This window comes from Trachurus trachurus, assembly GCF_905171665.1.
Source record: "Trachurus trachurus genome assembly, chromosome: 15".
In the NCBI taxonomy this organism is placed as follows: domain Eukaryota; kingdom Metazoa; phylum Chordata; class Actinopteri; order Carangiformes; family Carangidae; genus Trachurus; species Trachurus trachurus.
In genome coordinates, this window is record NC_139906.1 from 27,598,407 (window position 1) to 27,621,702 (window position 23,296).

The 23,296-nt window shown below is 42.4% G+C and overlaps 2 protein-coding genes across 6 annotated transcripts in view; one reads left to right on the forward strand and one right to left on the reverse strand.

Moving 5' to 3' along the window:
• Positions 1-5,962, forward strand: part of rasgrp3 (RAS guanyl releasing protein 3 (calcium and DAG-regulated)) — a 31,249-nt gene extending 25,287 nt beyond the window's left edge. For 4 of the 5 annotated variants that reach the window (XM_083987974.1, XM_083987976.1, XM_083987977.1 and 1 more), the window contains 8 exons: positions 16-96; positions 212-325; positions 505-620; positions 1,292-1,439; positions 1,669-1,705; positions 2,601-2,750; positions 2,948-3,306; positions 5,004-5,962. In XM_083987974.1, coding sequence (XP_083844100.1) covers positions 16-96; positions 212-325; positions 505-620; positions 1,292-1,439; positions 1,669-1,705; positions 2,601-2,750; positions 2,948-3,306; positions 5,004-5,012 — 1,014 coding nt within the window. In that variant the 3' untranslated portion in view covers positions 5,013-5,962. The remainder of the gene's footprint in view (positions 1-15; positions 97-211; positions 326-504; positions 621-1,291; positions 1,440-1,668; positions 1,706-2,600; positions 2,751-2,947; positions 3,307-5,003) is intronic. The other variant, XM_083987978.1, reaches the window with a different exon arrangement.
• A 233-nt stretch (positions 5,963-6,195) lies between these two features.
• cdh31 (cadherin 31) lies at positions 6,196-22,794 on the reverse strand. Its single transcript, XM_083987960.1, has 19 exons — positions 22,356-22,794; positions 21,209-21,323; positions 18,341-18,429; positions 17,726-18,013; positions 17,139-17,279; positions 16,879-17,034; positions 16,433-16,577; positions 15,789-15,961; positions 14,880-15,008; positions 14,567-14,752; positions 13,187-13,431; positions 11,924-12,066; positions 11,706-11,797; positions 9,483-9,618; positions 9,172-9,396; positions 8,952-9,082; positions 8,030-8,173; positions 6,861-7,874; positions 6,196-6,789 (listed from the first exon to the last, which is right to left on the reverse strand). Exons 1-18 carry the CDS (start codon positions 22,404-22,406, stop codon positions 7,662-7,664), a joined length of 2,802 nt encoding a protein of 933 aa, XP_083844086.1. The 5' UTR covers positions 22,407-22,794; the 3' UTR covers positions 6,196-6,789; positions 6,861-7,661.
• Between the last annotated feature and the right edge of the window lie 502 nt (positions 22,795-23,296).

Consider the following 23,296-nt stretch of genomic DNA (forward strand, 5'->3'; position numbering starts at 1 on the left):
TTGTGTGTTTTTCAGCTTTCTTTAGACCTTTATTACACAGAAGATGAGATTTATGAGCTGTCGTTGCTAAGAGAACCCCGTAACCCCAAATCGTTGGTAAGGTTCAGCTGTTTATTTCTATTTTGTGGTCCATTTGTCCACACTGGGTGTGTCCAGTTTTGACACACTGATGCTGTACCATTCACTCTCATGGTGTGTGTGTCCTTGGTAGCCTACCTCTCCGACCACTCCTACCAAGCCCCTGGCCCCCCTGGACTGGGCCTCCAGTGTCACCACCAAACCAGACCCATCTGTCGTCAACAAACACATCAGGAAGGTGGTGGACGTGAGTATCTGAGAACAGAACAGTTCTCACACACAGTGTGTGTGTGTGTGTGTGTGTGTGTGTGTGTGTGTGTGTGTGTGTGTGTGTGTGTGTGTGTGTGTGTGTGTGTGTGTGTGTGTGTGTGTGTGTGTGTGTGAAAGATTGTTGGAGTAACGAGTTTCTCGTCTGGTTTTGGGAAGTCTGTGTTCAGGAATTATGACCATGACCACGATGGCTACATTTCTCAAGAGGACTTTGAGAGCATCGCTGCTAACTTTCCCTTTCTGGACTCCTTCTGTGTTCTGGACAAAGACCAGTGAGTCTTAATAGTAGATATCATATTATGTATGCCTATTATAATTTAAGTTACTGTGTTTTCAGTTAGCTCCCAAACCGTTGCTTTCAGAATTAAATAATTTTTGCAGTTGGAAGTAGTTATAATCACTGTTGTTAAAGGGATAGTTCAACATTTTGGCTTGCACCGACAGATAAACGTAACAAACCTACTGCTAGGACTATAGCAATTATGGCAATGGGCCAATTTGCCAAAATGTTGAACTATCCCATTAATGACTTTACTTAACAATGGATGTAAAACAGCCTAAATTCACTCACCTACTGTATCTATAGTCTTCTTTCAAAGTCTTGTGCTGCAGTCGCTAGATATGTTTAGTTATTAAGCTACAGTCATATATTAAGAGCGTTGATGTTCTTGACAGTGATTAGTGAGCTGTCCTTGTTAACAAGTTTAATAAAGTTAAAATTTGTTAGGTTAAGTTTTGGTTTTTAATTGATTCAGTCTGTCATTCAAAGTTCATATCTTAAAACCCATGTTGAGGTTTGTTCTGGCCCCACCCGATGCAGGTGGTTCCTGTGTTAAGCTGCAATCACAAGTCGAGAGTCACAAACCTGCTTCTGTACCCCTCTCTTCTTCTTTACCCCCCTCCCTCCCTCTCTCCCTCTCTCCCGGTCTCATCTTCCTCTCAGAGACGGATTGATCAGTAAGGATGAAATGATGGCCTATTTCCTCCGGGCTAACCCTCTGCTCCAGTGTAAGATGGGACCAGGATTCATCCACAGCTTCCAGGAGATGACGTACCTGAAGCCCACCTTCTGCGAACACTGTGCTGGATTTGTATGTATCTCTCTAATGTTCCTGCACTGACTGTGTAAAGTGTAGTGTGTCTTGCCCTGAGCCAAACAGCAACTCTAAAAGCTCCCATGCATGACAGAGCCAGATGAATACTTCCTATTTATGAACCATTCATATTTTTTCTTGCAAATGCTGTTTTCCCATTATCTAATGTAATGTGTTTTATTTTTGTGTCTTCTGTGTCCTCTTCCTCATGCCCTCACGTCTGCAGCTCTGGGGAATCATCAAACAGGGCTACAAGTGCAAAGGTACATGTCACTTTATCCTCCTCTGATGCCATAAAAAGAAAAAAACACACCTTGTTTTGGGTTTTCAACAAAGTCAAAGTTAAACCAACTACTTAACTTTGTTTACAAGTTATTAGTAAACAGAGGGGGGCGATATCGTCGCCCGGCTGGAAGAGGGTTAAATGAGTGGGCAAGGGGGTGCCTTTGGTCACCTATATTCCTGCCTTTTTCTCTATCCTATCTCTGTAGATGCCTTCCATACATGGCAGAGTGATGCGCAGCAATTTACTAGATATGGTTATAATTTCTCTAACCCTCTTTTTCTGTGCCTCTGTGGCATTGCCAAACCAGCAGGTAATACAGAATACATCAATTCACAGCTCATCATTGTCTTTATATGGCTGATAATTGGTTGACTGGACATACTGCTTTTCTGTGCCGTCTGCAGACCTCTGACCCCGTATAGAACTGGTATTAACATCTGTCTCAGATGACCTGATCACAAACGGGCAGCTCTAAATCCAGATGTGAACACACCCATTCAGAACACATCAGAGCTCTGATCACTCAGACCACATTCAGAGGTGGTCTGGCTCTGGACCACCTGTGCCCACATTTTTGAGCTGTGTGATTTTTTTTTAACTGTTTCAAATGGACAAAACTTCTTAACATCATAAGACCTGTGCACCGCACATTAACTCACTATCCTCTCCTGCTTGCTCTCTCTCCATCTCTATCAACTGGGTAAAAACAACAACACATAACTGTTCATTTAAATATAAAGCAGGAAATAAGATCCAATCACAAGTGGTCAGTGGTGGAGATGCAAAAAGTTGAGGAAGGCAGGGAATTAAAACTATCAGCATGGAACACCTTTACCTGCATGTTTGCTGATGTGTCTCTGTGTTGTCTGCAGACTGCGGTGTCAACTGTCATAAACAGTGTCGGGAGCTGCTGGTGCTGGCCTGCAGGAAGCTGATCCGCTCCGGCTCTGTGGGCAGTGTGTCTCCAGCCAGACCCACTCACAGCTCACTGCCCAGCAGCCCTGCACTGCCCACCTGCAAAGGTTCTTCATTCCCTGTTACCAAACATTACAAACTACATGAATGATGCACTTAGAATATATTGCCATTTAGAAATGGGGCTTTAACAAAGCCAACAGCTTGTCCAGTTTATGAGCTATATGATGTCTACATATGTCCTCGTACCAGACTGGATCTTAAATCATATAATAACTCTCTGTAATCTTGTGTTTTCCTTCAGACAATGATGAAGTGTTTGAGTTCCCAGCAGTCACATCTGCAGGTCCAGCTTTGGACACGCAGTCCATCACCCTGATGACCGGTTCAGCCCAGAGAATCTCAGTCCGCCTGCAGAGGGCCACCACCAGCCAGGCCACGCAGACCGAGCCCCTTTGGCCTGAGCACACCTGGGGGGCCACGGACGGCGGCTCCCACACCTTCCCCAAAATGAAATACAGAACTCACAGGAAGGCGTCTAAAAATAAAGGCTTTGCCTTGTGGGAAAACCAGAACGAGCAGCACCAGGCGGTTTCCTCGCGGTGCAGCCTGGAGTCTCAGAAGACGCTGGACATACAGAACAGGATCACACTCAGAGGGGAGGTGAGGGGACAGCCGTCCTAGTGGTTTCTCAGGTCTCGTAAAACATCAGAATTCAAGACCCACAAGTTTGAAGGTTTAGCAGAAATACTTCTAATAGTATATTTATAGGCTACTACTCAATATGAATCACCATAGTGGGAGGCTTGTTTGAATAGCTTTTATTAGTGAACATTTATTACAAGTCTGCTGCTCTGTTGGTGCCCAGTTACATCTGTAGCTCCTCTGATCACCACCAATAATTTAATATCTTCTAATATGAACAATAGGTTTAAAGGTTTAAAGCAGAAGTAAGCGGAATGTTTGTGTTAATATAAGTCTTAAATAGTTATATCTTCCGACAGCAATCACTTATATAGAATGTTTGGTCCGAAACACGGTCCTCTCTGTGTGTGCAGCCAAGGGATGTGCGTGAATGTGGTGACGTAGGGACGAGGACCAATAGATCCATGACGAGGGCGGGGACTGCTAACTCCATCGGCTGACAAGAAGTTAGCCAAAACCACCGGATCGCTTACTTCTGTTTTAAGTATAGCAGGAACCAATCAGACCTACACCTCATTAAGAAGTCTCCTCCATCCTGAACAATCAGACAGGTTGTTTGTTCCAACTCTCTGATATGACCCATAGCAGTCTCTCCTGAAAAAGTGTGAATACCTGACCTTTGTTGTGACGGTTACAATAACAAATACTGTAGGTCCTTTATAGCCAAGATGTTGATTGTGGTTAAAATGAGTCCTCTTCAACATTAGATGTTTCATGGATAATAGAAACAACATCGTCTGCAGGTCTTAGATAGGAATCAAACACCACTCGTCACTGCGTCACAGCCTCCTCCTGACGTGAACTTTGTGTCTTTATACTCCTGTCATGATCACTACGACCACTAAATGTCCCCTAGCTGCACTGATGGAGAACTTCCAGTAGCTATTTTCCAGTCATATCCCATCAAGTTGGTTGGTTACTGACACATTTCTAACAGACATGCAGAACACGTTAGAAAAGATACTGATGATAGTAAAGATCATATGAAGGACATCAGTATTGATTTTGTTGCCAGTCAATGACGCCAAGACCTGGTAACACTTTATAAAAACGACACACTATTAAGCATTAGGTAAAGCAGAAGTAAGCGGAATGTTTGTGTTAATATAAGTCTTAAATAGTTATATCTTCCGACAGCAATCACTTCAATAGAGTGTTTGGTCTGAAACACGGGTCTGTCAGTCACTCTGCTCTGCTGTAAGCCGAGGAGAAAACTTTCCTTGTATCCTACAACCTTTATCCAATGAGGAGAGAGAACGGCATAAAGGGGCGGTCCTCTCTGTGTGTGCAGCCAAGGGATACGCGTGAATGTGGTGACGTAGGGACGAGGGCGGGGACTGCTAACTCCATCGGCTGACAGGAAGTTAGCCAAAACCACCGGATCGCTTACTTCTGCTTTAAGCATGAAATACTGAATTCATCGGATACTCATTAACTATGTAGTTTATAAACGCAGTTAAAAATGTTTTACTCATCATTGATAAGCACTAACTGTATTCATAAACTACATACTAATGAGTATTCATGCGTTATAAATGAAGAATTCAGTATTTATTAATGCTTAATCGTGTGCACTCATTATAAAGTGTTACCCAAGACCTTCATGGAGGCATGTAAGATCCACTGTTCTATCATGTGTCTCTTCTTCCCTCCAGGACAGCTGACTTGGTGAGGACCAGTCCCGTAGGTCCAGAAACCCACTGGTAGCAGGAACCAGGAAGCTCTTCTCTCTGGGGGAGGTGCTGGGCTGCCTGAGGCCCCCCCTCAGAGACCTGGAGTTATCATGTCCTCTCTAGACATCAGCACAGACAGAGCTACATGTGGCTGCCATCAGAAAGAGGAGCTCGGTGGACGCTGGACTGCTTACGCCGGCGTCAGGATCGCTGAAGAACTCAGTGTGGATTTAGGTCCAGGATGTCCATAAAAGCAGCACTTTGAAAGAGTGAGAAGAAACATTTTGCAATCCACAGAAGTTCAGTGGATCATTGCTGGTCAGTCACCTCAGACTGGGGAAAGACAAATCCTGGAGCAGAAACTGTGTCTGCCTGATCTGAGGACAGCTACACATTGTACTGATTAGAAGAAGCTTCATGCATGTAGAGAGTATGGAGAAGTTTGTGTGTGGACCTGCAAATACAGAGAAGAACAAGCTGAAAGTGAACATGAAGGGCATTCAACCTACAGTATGGTGACAGGACACTGGTATGAATAGTGTGGATGAACGATTCTGCAAAACATACATGTCAAGAGGAGAATTAATTCGCTTCTTGTCTTTAATGACATTTAACATGTTTTCAATGTCACATGATTTATGTGTCGAGTCAAATACAAGTGTGTAACTGCTGCTGTGTTGTCAGGTTAGGTTCACTTTATTGAACTCAAAGGGAGATTAGTTTTGCAGCAGAGTTCACATAACTACAAATGGATGATATAAAAAACGAAGCAACGTTAAACAAATCACACAGCCAGGAAATGGAATGGAAATAATACATTCTAAATACGAATAAACAAAGTGGAATGTGCTTAAGAGCAATTAGGCCAGGATAAGTGCAAAGGACCAGTAATAACTGATTACTATCCAGAGGCCAACAGCTGGAACGCCCAGAGAAGAGAAGAGATGGTCAGGACTGAGTGACTGGAAGGTTGGCCTGGTTCCTCCCTGGAATTTTGGTGGCAGTATGAGACAGATTTATGTTTCCAAACCAGGCAATAATACAAGAGGTTAAACTAGATTCAATAAAACCTTCACAAAAGAGTCTTCGTCTCAGCAGAATTGTATTCCGATTCGGACCAGACACTGAAACTATGTCAGTGGCAGTGCTATGTGACATTGGTGTCTCCCATATGTTTTCTGTCATGAGCATTCATTCAGGAGAAAAGCAAAGTAAACAAATAAAACAAGTCAGTAGAATTTGTATCTCTAGCTGTCAAGTAAAGGGAAACCTAATAAAATGTAAAGATTCATTCTTGTTAAGTTAATTCAAGATATTCATGTTAAAACTGAAAGTAAGTGAAAAGAGCAGCAGTGTGTGTCTGTGTAGAGTCGACCATCAGATGCAAACACAGGTGATTCTGACATGAAAAGACGGTAACAGATGGTTCTGGCCTGGAGAGGTGACAACAGGTGGACAAAACAAAAAGCCCTGGAGTCAAGTTAGATGCATCAGAGGACTGATGACAGGTTCTTCACATCACTTTGGATGAACATGATCCTGTTGTGTTTTCATCAGGACAAAGCAACCAAGTGACTTCCACATGAAGGTGACATCAAGCTGTCGTCCATTTGTTGTTGTATGTTGCATCATGTGGACAGGGAAACTGGAGTCAAACCTTTTTGAGAGCCTGGTGTTCTGTCTCTACAGGGTTTGTGGGATACTTATTGTTGGATTTCTTTTTTATTATTAATTTATTTTAACAGAACAACTGTTGAAACAACCTTCTCTGCAGTCACCTTCTGGAGCCTCAATAATTGCACATCAGGATTACTATAGGCCTCCTCTCTCCTGTGCTACTGTTGTTTGAGTCTGGATGTCTGATGTACTTGGGAGTGAAAGATTTCTGGTGAAATAAAAGACCATTCAGATTCATCATTGTATTAAAATAGTTTTATCAAAGTTTAAAATCAACAGTGTCATGTAGAAACTGAAACGTTAAATGCATAAAGTATTTGACATTGTAAAGTAATAAAGATATCAACTGAACAGATGCCTACCAATCATTTTTAAAAAGCATTTATTGATAACTCGTTGACCACAAGCTGGCTACCTGAATTTCATCTTGATTGCTCATTTTCAAACATAGGTACAAAACAACAATAAACTATAGCAGTAGTGTAAACTACACAGAACAAGTAGCACACTTAACTGAAATTACACAAATGTTACTGTACCAGTGCAACTGTAAGCATATATGTCTGTGTCCTGTGTCCCCCAGTAAACCGAAACGCAGGCTAAAATATCACAATCCAGACATCAGCATGGAGACTGAAGACGAGGCTCCACGAACAAACACAAAGCATTTTTAGTCTTTATCCTCAAGTCAGACAGGGATCCAAGAGACTGACACAAAGAGCCTCGGCATTCACAACAGAAACTTCTGTACAAAAGTAAATAAAAAAAAAACATCCTCTGGCTTTGAGCGGTGGCTTCTAACTGCCACAAACTGAACCGCAAAGATAAACACATCTGAGGTCTAACCGATGGTCTGAGATCAGCTTCCCTGGGATGTTTCATTTATCAGTTCATGCTTACATTACTTAGCATTCACACAGCCACACGTGCATCCACCTTCACACCGATTATTCTTTGGTACGTTTACAGCATGTCGTCCTCTCCTCCTCCGTACATGTCGGCCAGTTTCTTGAAGCGGGGCCCCCACTCGTTGAGGCAGTCGTAGTCCTGGTCTCCGCTGCTCGACGAGTTCAGAGAGGAGAGGCTGCCCGCGTCCGAGCCGCCGCCCTCGTAGTCAAACACCAGCAGGGAGTCGTAGGGGGGCGCCGTCGGGTCGTTGTCGGCTGCCTTCAGGTTCTGAGGGAGGAGCAGGAGATTGTACGATGAGTATGAGTGAGCATTATGACAGACTGTCTGTGAAACAGTCTAGATCACTGGGATATGTCTGTGAGTGGAGCAAGTGGTTGTCAAGGAGATGATGTAAACAGTGGCTTCTGAATTTTCTGACTTACATCATCAATGAAGTTGCCGATATCCTCTGGGTTGGCAGGGCGAGGCCGGTACTGAGGAGCCGGCATGAAGTTGGGCACCACGTCATTCCTGAAGACCTCAGGCCGGTTGTCCAGACCACGGTGGAGAACGCTCAGGTCATAGTCCTGACAGGAAACACATGGTCACACATGAGATGCTGCACCTCCCATATACATATATAATCACTGCTATGATAGTTTGTCATACACTACTCACAAAAAGTTAGGGATATTTGACAAGAATATCCCTATAAAAAGTTCATGCTACATTGATATACAAGTAGAAGAATGCAATGGTAATTTCTTTATCTCAAACAAAAGCTAACAACAGTGGTGTTGTCTTGGTCTCATGATGTCAACATTTGAACATGGTGGAGAGAAGAGGGAGAGAGAAGAGGACTGTATACAAATTGTCATTGAACCAGAACATTTAGTGGTTCAATGACAATTGAACCACTTAATCAGACGGTGCTTGTGATTTTTGTGGTTACCGTAATAACAGCATGTTATTCAATAAGTACTGAAACATTGAACAATTGGATATGTGCATTCAAAAGTTTAGAGAAGGTTAAATTAAGTTCACCTGTAAAGGTTATAGTGCATTTGAGGTGCATTCTGAAATGTAATCCAAAAGCCAAACTCTACATAAATCATCAAAAATGGTCTAAATTGCTGGTACACTTGACTAAAACTTTATTTTATCCCTAACTTTTTGTGAGTAGTGTATGTAATTGCTAAACTGAGACCCAATGACCAAATTTGAAGAAGTTCCCTCACTCAGTGAGCTCACTGTGACCTTTGACCACCAAAAAATAATCTGAATCTGAGAATGGGACAGATTGACAGCACAAAAACTCTTCTGGCTCTGGCTGTCGTGGACAAGAGAAACTGTGTGTTCAGCTACCTGATCATCCTCACCACCTCCCTCCTCGTCATAATAGTAGATGTTGTCTCTGATGTCATCGTCCTGCAGCAGAGGTTCCTTCTTCTCCACTCTTCTCCGTCTGGCAAACAGCAGCAGCAGCAATCCCAGCACTGGAAGAGAGCAGAGCTTGGTTATCACTGAACTGACAACAGATCTGGGGGGGGTTCAACCTCCAGCTAAAATCAAACAGCAGACTCACTGAGCAACAGCAGGATGCCTCCTAGGATTCCCAGGATTAAGGGCATGCCAGCAGCAACAGGACCACCTCTCCCCCCTACACAATTGAAGTCTTTCCCAGTGCAGATGCACACTTTGGCCTGGACGGTGCTGGTCATCTTCAGTCCCTGGTTGTCTGCAACGATCAGCTGCACCTTGTAGTCTCCCACTTCCAGCTCGGTGGCTAAATTGAGAATGATGCCCGTTTCTGCAACAAAGAAAAACAGATTAACATCTCTGGATGTCTGCATGAACAAATTTGGATTTTGGATGACTGGACATGACTGTACGTACTGGTGTCATTCATCCTGGCGGTCCAGTTGGTCTTTGTTGGGCCGTCTTCTATACTGACTGTGTACGGTGCAGCGAAGCCTGGTCCATCTTTATCCAGCACTGTCAGCAGCTGAGGAGCCGGCTCCTTGCTACACACCTGAGAAAACACAGTCAGAGTCAACCTGCTGCTCCTCACTTTGACCCTGAGGTCAGCATCTTATCTCATTGAGTGCCGCGCTCCTTTCCAAAGTTTTAGTCAAGTGTACCAGCAATTTAGACCATTTTTGATGATTTATGTAGAGCCATAGTGTATTCTATATTATTGCCACCAACACATACTGTAGCTCAATTGAAAGGTGAAAGGTCTTTTATGAAAGGTGCTCTGTTTGTGCCTGTCGCTCTTCTGACACTCGCATTTCTGGATCAAAGGGCTCGTGTAAGATAAATATATACAACAATTGTTGTTCTATTCACAAAACCACCAGTGGGGGCCACTAAACAACAATAACACAGACGCACCGTGCCGTGTCACAGCCTCTCGCCGCGGAACGTGATGGTCTCTCGGCCACAGCGGCTCCGGAACACCGGTCCCACCGGTGGTCGCGGTCCTTCTGTGGTACGGGTCGGTGCCGGTCTGCTTTGACCCAGAGACCATCACATTTTACTGCGGGAGGACTTTGGGGAGGACACGGTGTTGCTCCAGATGAAGACCGGGCGGGACCGTCGGCTGAGAGCTTCCTGTTTCTGCTCCGAGCTGCTGGAGCCTCGCGGGTGAGAGCAGAGCAGCTGCTGCATCCACATGCAGAACTCCGTTTGCAGAAGCCGAGTTATGATAACTTCCAGATCATGAGCTGTCATGAGACTTTGATCGTCATCTATTTCAGTTCTGCTCGTCGTAGAGTCCCCAAATTTACACACAATGGGTCTCATTCATGAAACGTGAGCAGCACGGATTTGTGTGTAAACCCTGAGCAGCGCAAATTTACATGGATTTCCGCATTCATCAATCTTTTAGTAGTGCTGATTTTTTCGTAGCTACTCACGAAATCTACACCTGCTCCGGACTGTGTGTAGCGCTTGTGTAAATGTAGGAATGCAAATAAATACTGCTTGTCACTGTTGAAAATTACAATTTTAATCCGTATTACTCAATCTCATGTTCAAAATACGCCGACGTCTTTGAAACACGTAATTTAAACATGACAATTAGAAATATTTGGAGAGAGAGACGTTTTAGGGATCGGACACGCACAAACACGTCAAGGCTCCATCTTATGATGATAATAATCTGATATAAAACTGGAAAAAAAATGTTTGTGTTGCTACAGTACGCGCTTGGTGGGCGCACACTTCACCCTGCGCAGCAGCGCAGTCGGCACCGGTTTGGATGGAGCTGTGACAGACGGCTGGTGCTTCTGTAAGAATATAACCTGCCTATATAACTTCATGTGTTGATACAACCATGCTCCTCTACAGCTGAGGCTGTGAAGAGCCTCCTCCTCCCGTCGCTGCTGTAGCTCTGTAGTTGTGTGTATTTTTATTTTATTTTTTTTCATGTTTCATATCGAACTATTCTGGCTTTATTTCTTAAACAGTTCTTTAAACAACCAAGGATAGGCCTACTTAATTCACTAAATCTGTTTCTTCCCTCCACGCCTTTGACCTGTCCCAGTCACACCACTACTAACAGAAGAGAATTAAATATTTTTTCTGGACTCCACTTCACCCAAAATGACTTTGATCCGTGATCTCTCTTTTTTTTCTCTCTCTCCCTCTTTCCTTGTTTGCGTCATGGCCGCAGGTGAACAGGTTGCACCTACCTCCTAATATGGTGGTCAGGATCTCCTTATATGGCTATTCATGTATGGAGATCTATGCTAATTGCTGATCACCGGGGGCGTGTTGTTAATTTACGATGGGTTGGCATTCATGAAGTTACACACGTGTTTACGATCAAATCTGAGTTTCCCGCACCGTTCATGAATCCGGAGTAGAGTTTTAGTAGAGTGAGCTTTTATGTGCAAATCTACACACAGATTTACTCACGTTTCATGAATGAGACCCAATGTGTATTAAAGTGTCTATTTTCATAATTAAAAAAAAAAAGCAAAAAACGTAAAATCTCGTTTTTGGCACTCAACGCATGGGAACGAAAAACGAGAAATTACGTGGTTGGCACTCAATGAGTTATTAAAGGATTTGGCCTTTCTAAACACCACATAACAACTGTGAGATGAGACCCACCCTGATCTCACGCTCCTCGATGGTGGGTGCATTGTCATTGACGTCCTCAAGCTGAATGATCAGCGTTCCAGTTCCTGTGGCTGGGACGTCGGCTGAGATGACACACACAAAACAAAACACTGAAATCTGTGTCCATATTGACATTCATATTTTTTATGTGCCACATGAGCTTACTGAAGTGTGTTAACCTTAATCTCAGGTTAGTGAGTTTCACTTACCGTTGTCGTATGCTCCAATGAGAGCTGTGTATCGGTTTTCCTTGACAAAGTGGGACTCTCTGTCCATGGGGTTCTTCACCTTGATCAGACCTGTGTCCTTGTCCACGTTGAGCCAGCCGGCAGGGTCACTGATTATTTTATACCTGGACAGTCAGAGGAAATCATGTCAACGCTGAGCAAACAGGATTGCTACAATAAAGCTCCACTGTATACATTTCAATATTACACAAATGTGTTCTATGGAAATTCAAGCAGGAAACATTTTGCAATTTACTTGTTTGTCATTAATCAGGAGGGATCATGTTCCTGTTTAATATCCTGAAAAACAGGACCCCTCCATCAACCAGGTGCTGGATACCAGCAGCTACTGACGGGAAAGGTCTGAATTAGGGCTGTCAGAACGAACTTCGCTATTCGAACAGAATTCTAATTATTTTTTAAAGTGAGAACATTCGATGGTGGAAACTGACAACGTTAATGCAAATTAACGTTGTGCGTCGCAGCATTCGGGGTAGAAAATATCTTGTTGTTGTGCGCGACGTAGAGCTGCAGCTGTAAATTTACGAGTGGAGTTTTTTTAATTGCCCGTTTATTCGGTTGGGGCGGTGGCTTGGTCTGATTCTGTGGCGCTGCACCACACATTGGTCTACATATGGGAAACAATAGGTGTGTGTTTGAGTAAAATGATTGTTTTTGTTTAATCCTATTAAACTACTGATAACAATTTCTCCCAAAAATTACAACTGGTCAAAATAACAAAAAAAGATGCAGTGTTTTCAGACCTCAAATAATAGAAAACAAGTTGATATTCATTTTTAAACAGACCACTAATGTTTTAATTTAGGAAGAGTTCAGATTAATATTGATGGAAATTTCAATTTTAATCCTGCAGCAGCAGTGATCGTTTACTGTTTTACTGATTATTTACTGATGCATATGTTATAGTTCTAAGACATTTTTTGTGTTTTTTATTTGGAAAAGTACCAAAAAGTATCGAAAAACATGTTGGTACCGATACCGGTACCAAAATGTTGGTATCATGACAACACTACCCACACCACACGCACATCTTTTTTAAAAATTGATTGATCCGTGGACCGCTTGTGTGCCGATCCGTGGAGAGCGATCAGAACGGATCAACCGTGATACGTTGCACCACTACTTATAATATTTCAATTTCCTTTCCTGAAGTTTGGTAGTTGTTGTTTAAAGGGTTAGGTTTCACTGTGGGATTAACAAAGGGCTCTTTTCAGAGTTACTTACATGACTGTCTGTTTTTGTGCAATATCGGGGTCTGAAGCAGTGTACTGGATCACAGGAGAGTCAATGGGGAGGTCCTCCTTTTTGGACACAACCTTCGTGACTGGATCAAAGATGGGAGCTTCATTGACGTCCTTTACAGTCACCACCACTGTGGCGGTGGAGGTGGCCAATGGGGTGGCAAAGGGAACTTCATTCTCCACTGCGATCAACAGAGTGTGCGTCATGCTCTTCTCAAAGTCAAGACCCTGGGGTAGGGAGTGGAAGAAGAACATTGATTGATTGATTGATTGATTGATTGATTGATTCATTCATTCATTCATCAAAGATTATTCTGATGTGCAACCAAAATCACACATTAGGTCACAGAAGAACAAACAACTATGATAGAAAACACCTGTTGTACACTATTATTTATTTATTTATTTATATTAAAGCTAGTTTGACCTCATCACAGAGCTGCTACTTGTTTCTCAGAGGAGAATGGACCATTGCCTGAATTATTCACAACTGCAAGCGCTAATACAATGTAAACAGGTGAGCTGTGGAAAAATGTTGCCCATTCAGAGGAAACTGGCTATAAAGACCTACATTGTTTTTGCATCAGGCTGTTATTTGTTATCTTTTAAAGCATCTACAAAGAACTTTCATTTTGTGTCGATTTTTGCGACCCCCTGTGGACAAAAGCGGTAGCGTTTTACCAGAATGAAGACGGCATTTCCCATGGGCTGTAGCACGTATTGTCGTAAATATATAGTGCCATAAATCGTTTTGTTGGTGGACAGACCCGACCACTGCCTTCGGAAGGTAAAGGAGTTACACTATTTACAAATGGCTTATCTTCCCACCGACGGCTTCATTTGCTGTTGTAGGCCACACAGAGACATCAGCAGAAACCAGAGACTTTTGCATATCTAGTTAAAAGTTCTTTGTAGGGGCTTTAATTTATGAGACTTTACATACCTACTCTATTTATTTTGTACTTAAGTTGTTCTGTAAAACCTGAAAACTTTCAACTGTTAAGATTTAGGACTTAAGTTTATTTATTTATTTATTATTATTTTTTAATTCTATATTTCATTATTTATTTAGAATTGATCAAAGCATTTAGTGTGTGTGTTCTCCTGCAACACTCAAAGCTTTTGACTGGTCATAATTAAGATGTAAGTTTATCATATACATCCATTTTATATTTTTAAGTAGTTTTATACTGTTCTATGGTATATTTGTCTTGTTCAACTTCTGACTGGAGAGAATATTCAAACCAAAATTTAAGTGAAGATTTCAACGTCTGTTGAACTGCTGACATGAACACGCTGCTTTGCTTCATGTGCTTAAACAATGAACAGTAGCTCGTATAATGATTCCTGTGTTACTTCCTACCTTGATAGTTGTGATGATTCCTTCCTGTTTGTTAGTTCCTGTGGTCACGTTAAAATGTCCACCAGGATCACCATCAACGATCTTGAACTTGGCGTTCCAGGCTGGCGAGTGTGGGTCATCGTCATCTGTTATTGACATCACAATGATCTGAGCGTCCACCTTGTTCTCTTCTACTATCGCCTCGTACTGTGAGAATGTAAGGGGTGAGTTAAAAATGAGAGCATTTAAGACAGAATTCCTGCTGATTGAACAATTGATTTTCAGAAAAGGGGTTTAACATTTACATAACACATTACAAGTATGTTGTACTTACAGAGGTCTGAGTGAAACGTGGGGGATTGTCGTTGCTATCCGTTACGGTAAGGATTACTTTGCAATGTCCAGTCAACCCCTCTCCAACCATGTCTGCTGCCTGGACCACCAGGGTGTACTTTGGGTTTTTCTGTTGGACGAAACATGCAATGACATTAACTCATCAGCTGGAAGGCTTGAACATCATGCTGTCCTTTTTTAGTTAACGCATTAATGGGCTCTATGCACAGCTCCACTACTTCCTGAACTAAATGCTGCTCCTTTGTTTCCTGTTTTACATTATTGGACAAACTGATTAATCCGGGTGTGTCTGAGTAGTCACAATGGCCAGACACACCTGGATTAATCAGTTTGTCCAATAATGGAGCCCATTGCGATGTGATTAGACCCATTTCGTCCTCTACTGTCCCACACTCCAGTCCAGTAGGTGGCAGTAAGGCAGCTTCAAGTTGGTTGCCATTCTGCTGCTACTGCATCTGCACTTCCTGGCTATCTGGAGGCAGCTGGACCTTCCTGGCTGAGAATCTGTATCTTCAGGTGTGTTTCCTGCGTTAGGTTCCTTGTTTTAGCCATTTTTGTCTCTGAAGAACTTTCAAATGTTCTGGCTTTATATAGACACCAAGCACGGCAACAAATTGTGTCTTTTAATAAAAACCACAAGCTTCATAAGTGGATCACTGGTAACAAAATTAACCAATACTCAAAATGTCTTATGTATTTTTATGGGACCAATCAATTTGAAGTTTTTAATGGCTTTTTTAGGATTTGTTTAGTATTTTGGCTGTGACTGCACTAAAAGAAATTGCACTTGAAGACCTAAGAGTGGTTCTTAATTCAATATTTCACAAATGCATAGGGTGTCTGAAAACCTTTTCCCACGGGAAGACATGACAGGGTCTTAAAGCCTCACCTCTCTGTCCAGCCCACCAGCATTGACTCTGATGCCTCCACTGACTGGGTTGATGGTAAACAGGAAGTCAGTTGGCAACTGTGGAGTCTGGCTCATTATACGGTAGCGGATATCCGAGTTGTCAGAATTTGGGGCGTCAATGTCTGTGGCTGTAACCGTGATCACCTCAAAACCTAGAGAGGGGGAATTGAGAGGTTTCAGTACATGTTACAGTAGGTCTTACAGGGTTAATATGAACCAGATTATGCTCTAGCATATCAATAGTACTTGTTAAAGTCAACCCAGAGTTAGCAAAGAAGGCCCAACAAAAAACACCACTTATAAAACTCCTATAAAAACTATGATAACCTTGTCACTCACTTATATTTCTAGTATTTTCACCAAGAGATTCACGTCTCAGTGATTGGCTGTGTAGCTTGACATAACCAGTGCTGCCAACTAAATTATAGTAGGTGATAAATGTGGATGTGGGTGGGATGGTGTATTGGTTTAGGCTCAGTTACATTCGTTCAAGTCAGGACTGGCACATCCATTGTCTGGAGGCTCAGGACACATTAGCAGCTCTGTCCAGACATGTGGTGTTTAATGTGAAGCATGACGTTTAACAAAAACATACATTTACTGATTTTTTGAAGAAACAGTACCTTGTGCTGAGGCCTCAGGAACATTTCCCAGGTAGGTATCTTGAGAGAAAACAGGCTTGTTGTCATTCTGGTCGATGACATTCACTACTATTTCCATAGGTTCCTCAGCATTTCCTGAACCCTCTGCCACAGCATGAGCTTGAAACTGCACACAAGGAAATTTGAATTATACACACTATACATGCAGGAATAAACAGACATGTTTCAACTGTGGTTATGTCTTGTTGACTTGGATGAAGTAAATGTATATCACAATAAAGTGTGCAAAAAATAAAAGTCTGAATACTTTCTGGTTACTGGTAGTTAAGTGTAGTTAAAAGTTAAGTATAAAAAGGCTTTTGAAGGAAAACCCAAGTACAAAATGTTCTCAGGTGGGTTTTCCTATGAATCCTGTCTAATCCTAAAAAGGAGGAAAAAGGTGCATAAAACTGAGGTTGGGATCTTACCATGTACTTGGGCACCATCTCTCTGTCCAGTGGCTGTGTGACATACAGAATACCAGTGTCTCTGTCCATGGTGAAAAGGTTAACAGGAGGCTGATCAGCTCCTGGGCCAGTGATGCTGTAATGAATCTTCTTCACTTTGTCTTCATTAGAGCGAATCTGCACAAACACAGCAGGTGTCAGTTATAGCAGCCATTACTGTAAGAAATCAACTCTGTTCAAAATCAAATTCTCAATCACAAGGGACCTGTGGTTCATCTTACTTGAGATACTTTGAGGGGATAGGGTCCTCTGTCGTTCTCAACAACAGTGAGGGCAGGAATAACCCAGTCTCTCTTCCTCCTCCTCAGACCATCACCAGACTTAGGGAAAACCAGAAGAGGCACCTGTGGATCTGCTGCAGCCTAGGAAAACATGCACATATTTAGAAACACTCACAGTAACAAAGCAACTGCAAAGAAATGGTCCAATCTTACGACCTTCATCATGGCTTCAACATTTAACCTTCAAATACTTTATCATAAGATGAGGATACTGTCCAAGCTGTATGCCTGTTCATATCCTCAGCCATTCTCCCATCGTCTGCAGAGATGGCAGACTATGAATCAAAATCTAAGACATGGCCTTTTCATCTTTATGTGCCATTTTTTGCCTTTGCCTAATTTGCTGTGACTTGGTACAAGATTGAGGCATGAAAGTTGTTTCCATAACTGGAAATGGGTGCTACTGCCTCCTATTTAATATGACCACTGATCTCAGTCACTCTTTAACAGAATGAATTGACCAAACTTTGTGAAGCCTGAGCCCTGATTTTTCATTCATGCCTCTTTAGCAGCGTTCCTAATCATACCTCTGTTTTACTAGTGGGGTCCACTTCAGTTAAGTGCTGCTGATTCGGTTGGTGTTTGTGGTTTCCGTGATGATGCTCAACATTTTGGTGGTGATTCCCATTGTGGTCCCCATGGTGATTCTCATGTTGGTTCCCATTGTGGTCCCCATGGTGGTTCCCGTGGTGGTTCCCATGGTGGTGTCCAAGGTGCATCACCGTGACTGGAACAGTCATTTTACGACCTTGTGAGTCCCAGGAGTGGACGAAGAAGTCCAGGTGGCCTTCATGAAGAGCTACAGGTCTGTTTACCTGCAGGGAAAAACACATCAGTGAAGGCTGAAATGCTCCAACACTTGACTTCACTCTTTTGACGGTTTCTTATCCATGTTGCATTTAAATGCACTTTACATTTGAACAGTTTCTGCTTTTGACCCAGCCTTAGTGGAAACCCACGACATTGTATTTCAAACTGGTGTGTCTCCTGAAGAATGAGCCATACTTTAACATACTTTCTTATTTGTATGACCCCAAAACATCCATTATTGTGACTCCATGTGTAAAATAAAGTGTGAGGATTTTAGGGGGCAAGCGTCAGAATTTACAATTTTGGATTCAGGGCTCTCAAGCGGTACTCACCGACAATATGCCATCTGTTTGTAATGAAAAACGTCTGTCGTCACTTCTGAATAGGAATCTTGTGCGGTCTGTGCAGTCAGTGAAGCCCACTGGAATTAAACAGAAGAGACATTTATCAGAACAGTGTACACAGTAGACCGACCCATGTCTTCTACATACGTTTACCTCATGACTAGAAGCCTTGGTCATGTTTAACATGGACATCTGACACTGTTGTATTATACATGTGTGTGTCAGCAAATAAGGAGAAGCCTCATAGTTCCTCTTTAATTCTAATGTGCACCAGCCGCCGCCTGCATCGTCCCCCCTCCCACCCTTTCCCCTGCTGTTAGACCGGCCTCCCCTCCCTTCCCATGGACCAGTCTGCCACCCAGTCCTCCCATCGAGCTGGCCAGCTCACCCTGCCCCCCCCTCACCAGAGACTGCCTTCATCAACTCCTGCTAACATTTCCATATTTCGCACATTCTGCGACATAAACTATAAACTGTTTTCTTGTATGTAACAACATCTATTGCACGTCTGTCCGTCCTGGGTGAGGGATCCCTCCTCTGTTGCTCACCCTGAGGTTTCTCCGATTTTTCCCTGTTAAAAGGGTTTTCTATGGAGTTTTTCCTCAGTCGAGGATGTTGTTACGATGCCATGTAAAGCCCTTTGAGACAAACTGTTTGTAAAAACGGGCTATACAAATAAAATTGCCTTGCCTTGTCTAATGTGACCCAAGTTGTGTGTGTTGCTTGCAACCATCCAGTGCAACACTTCTAGTCTATTCTGATCAGCAAACTAACGATACATACTAAATCCCTTCTCTCTGGAGCACCAACATGTTCCATTATGGTCTGTTGAGACAATGGGTGCAGCCATTTCACTACGAACTAGTCTAGCTGCAACTATAAAGTAAAATCTAGCAGTGACACATTTTACCTTCATCACAAACACTGGAGCTCCTGTGTTTTGGATATTGTACTGGGCCATATTGCAATTTTGATAACATTTCCAGCTCTAGTTGCACCATTACTATTAGAGCACAATTATGCAGCAAAATGATAACCATCATCACTGCTTAACTCTGACCTCCACCGAGTACTCAGTAATGTTCATTAGCAGGATGACAACATTCCACCTGTTCTCATCCATTCCAACCCACACTGCAATTTCATTATTTCCATGAATCAATGCAAATATAATACAGGCACATCTCAATAAATTAGAATACAGCTGCCTGGTCAGCAGTCTTCTCCATGACAGTGCAGCTACTGAACCAGGCTCAGGAAACCTCTGCAGGTGTTTGGACTGGAGTTAATTAGAGTGTGACACCATTAGGTTACAATAGTGAACTGTTTCACTATATTCTAATTGTTTGATATTGAATTTTGATTGTCATTACATGTAAGCCATAATCATTACATTTAAAATGTAATGAATCTATATAATATAATATACAAGATTTACTGTTTGAATTGAACGCCTGAAATAAATGAACTTTTCCATGATGTTCTAATTCACTGAGATAGACCTGCATATCGTTCTTTACTTTGCACTCGACTTGGGCTGTACAATGAAATATAGTTTGGTACTCAGAATTACTTCCAGTTCAATTCCATCAAAAACATATAACCCTCTGTCTAGTAAAATAGCAAAACAGCTCTGTTAAAGCATAGCAGCATAGTGCACAACACACGCCACTAGAGGTCAGTCATGATTCAGGGAAATGGTGAAGAGGCTGGCAGCTGGTGGGAACAGAGTCTGTTTAATTTCGGCAGGTAAACAAATATTTATCGGTCATAGTAAATAAAGTTGTGCTGAATTCACAGCGAAGAAAACAGTCACCTGGCAACATTACTGACTGAGGGTTGACACAGTAAATATACCTTTCTTATTTTTGAAAAAAACAAACAAAACACTTAACTCAAGGATGATCCATGGCTTTTGGACAGGCTCATATTAGGCTAAAAATCTAATTAGGTTAAAATTTTACAGTCAAGCTTTTTCCAACATGAATACCTTTAAATGAACATGGTAGTATGTGTCAGTGTGTGTTTCATTTGTCGTTGTGAAATAAAGTTAGGTGAAACATGAGTTTCAAGTATTTCTGTATTGATGAGAAATGACTGGCTGTGTCACCTCAGGCTCAGCCCCTCCAAGCTTTTCCTGTAACTTCCCTCTTGCTTCAAGATAAGTAGGCTATACACACTTAGTCACACAAAGTACACTGGTATACTCATGTCAACTTCTAGTTCACTTTGACTGATGTTGCAGTCCATCGGACATCAATGTTTTTCCAGTTTTTCCAGTATAAGCTGTTGCACAACCTTTTAAGCTTTTAAGTGTAAAAAATGGTCCCTGGTTCATTAAGTATGGTAAATACACAACAATTAGTTGAATGACACTAGATGACGTGTCCAAGTATCACCGGAAGGTGTATTCAACTCCGAAATAGTGACTGAAACAGATGAGTGTTTCAGTGCAATGAAAGAAAAAAAAAAGACATGTAAAGACCTTCCTGTAGAATAACACAAACTAACTCAAAAATAAACATTATTCGTTCCCTCTCTCCCTCTCTATGTGACACTGCTGCTTGAAGAGCCAGGTCTGCAGAACAGGCTGAGGGACATTGTTTAGTCCTGCAGATAAGAGCATTACATGCAGTATGCAAGCTGAGGCATGAAGCTGCAGGGGGATCATGGGAAAACAGCAGACACCATGTGAGACAGAGCTGCACTTTACAGCAGCTAAGAAATCGTATCTATGGCTGTAATTTGGGTTTAGCCGCTTTCCTGGCTTCCGATACCTGACAAACAGCAGCCAGTTTCACTCTGGTCTGTGAGCGACAGGCAGCGACAGAGAAGTGCTTCCTGGATTGTTCTTACCTCTGCCCAGTCTTGTGCCCTTCCTCAGATGCTTCCTGGCCACTTTGAAAATCAACATGTCCGATTCAAATCCAGGTGCACATGTTGGCTCCTCAGCAGAAACCGAAACTGAGGCCTAGGTGAGGAAAAAATGCATTTCAGTCAATCACAATCCAGAGAGATTGTATTTCATATTTCTGTCATAATGACAACACAAACTGTCCCATTGCTCTTGCCTTATTCAGCAAAAAAGACACACCACCTTCTAGCCCAAAATAAGCCTGCACTGAATCTGACCCATTTATTTCCACATCTGGGCAGATTTGGGCTGTTTCAGTACAGTTGTGGTTATATTGGTCAAGATACAACTAGTATTTGACCACCAAGGAAAGCAATTGTTTGTTCATATCACCTAACTGATGTTGTATGTTTCACACAATGGTCAGGTGGATTTATTAGCTATGAGCTATAATAGCTATGTGGAGGTAGCCTATTTAGCATATTCCCGTTAAGTAAATGTTCACCCATTTTCTGGTCCGTCGCTCATTTAGTGGCTTTGTGTGGCTTTAATTCGTCATTTTATAAATGGTCTTTTCAAATACAATTAATATATAAACACAGAGACGAAGCAGATCCACCAAACAAATCGAAACGCCTCAATCGAAATTAACCTGCTGGTGACGACATCAACTGAACAAGGGCGAGGCCCGCCAACACCACCAGCTCAAACTCCTCTAAAAATGGCGATGTTTACTTTTTAAATGTGTTTGGGGCATGATACGGTTGTAAAACTTACCACGGAAATAATTCATAATTCAAAAACGGATGTTCAAACGTTATGTTCACAATGCATTGCTCTTAAAACATTATTACCCCCCCTCTTCCTCCCCCTCTCCGGCCTCAACATGGAGCCTCGACAGGTAGAGTGCAGAAAAGTACTGGCTTCAGGTTTAACTTCAATGAAAGAGAAAACTGGGGCAATAACTTCGATGCAGAAGTGGCACCAAACAGAAAAGGCCTCCAATAACATTTGTATGTGATTTAAATATAGGCAAAGAGCAAGTCAAGGTAGGAAAATATTAATTAGAGCTTTAAAAAAAAGTTAAACACGACGGAACAGGGTAGACGCCGCCTCCCGAGTCTCAACGACGACAGCCAGAAATCTCACCTGAAAAACGGCGATTAAAATCCCCACAACCACGAACCGAGTGGTCCCCATCTGTCTGTTAATCCTCACACGGTCCACCTCTCTATGAACGTTTTTTTTTTTAAATCCTCCACAAATCGTCGAAGTCGTCGTCCTGTCTTTGTCCCGTGTGTCCCGGAGGAAGTTTCGGTGGCTGAATGAGTTGAGCAGGACGAGTCGCAGCAGGTACTTCCAGCCGGTGACGTCAGCTCACAGGTGCGCGGGTTCCGTGTTCCTCATATGGTCATGAAGGCTGAACACACCTGAGGACAGATACCGCTGGTTTCACCCACTTCCTGCTTATACATGACCAGCAGATAAGCAGATATACTCGGTCACTACGCTGCCCGGCCAGTTGTTATTAACAGACAAGAAGCTGTGTCAGCTGCATTTACCACCTCGTCTCATTTCCTCTAACTGACAATCACTGACCAACCCGACCATCTCTCTCTCTCTCTCTCTCTCTCTCTCTCTCTCTCTCTCTCTCTCTCTCTCTCCCTTTCCCCCCGTCCACACACACACACACACACACACACACACACACACACACACACACACACACACACACACACACACACACACACACACACAATTTAATATTAACAGCGATACCCTGAATCATCTCTGTTAACTCTAACCATGTTTCCAAAACTTTTTATTTTTATTTGTGAGGCTATTAAACCAGTGTATGTCAGTATAAAACCATCTTGAAAAATAACAACAACAACAACAACAACAACAAATAATAATAATAGGCTAATAATTATAATAACAAACTTTATTTCTGTAGAGTAGCCTACTTATCAAACAATACAAAATGCCTAGCAGAGAAAATGAGGAAAACAGCTAAAACAAGAAAATAAAATCACAAGTGATCAAATTACACATTAAAATGACAATAAAACTGACGTTGTTTAGAAACA

Coding starts and splice junctions, on each gene's coding strand:
- cdh31 (XM_083987960.1), bottom strand. CDS start 22,406: ATGGGGACCACTCGGTTCGTGGTTGTGGGGATTTTAATCGCCGTTTTT. Junction 16,578..16,878: donor AGATGGTGCCCAAGTACATG/GTAAGATCCCAA, acceptor CCTTGTGTGCAG/TTTCAAGCTCATGCTGTGGC. Junction 12,067..13,186: donor GCACAAAAACAGACAGTCAT/GTAAGTAACTCT, acceptor CTGACTGTCCAG/GTATAAAATAATCAGTGACC.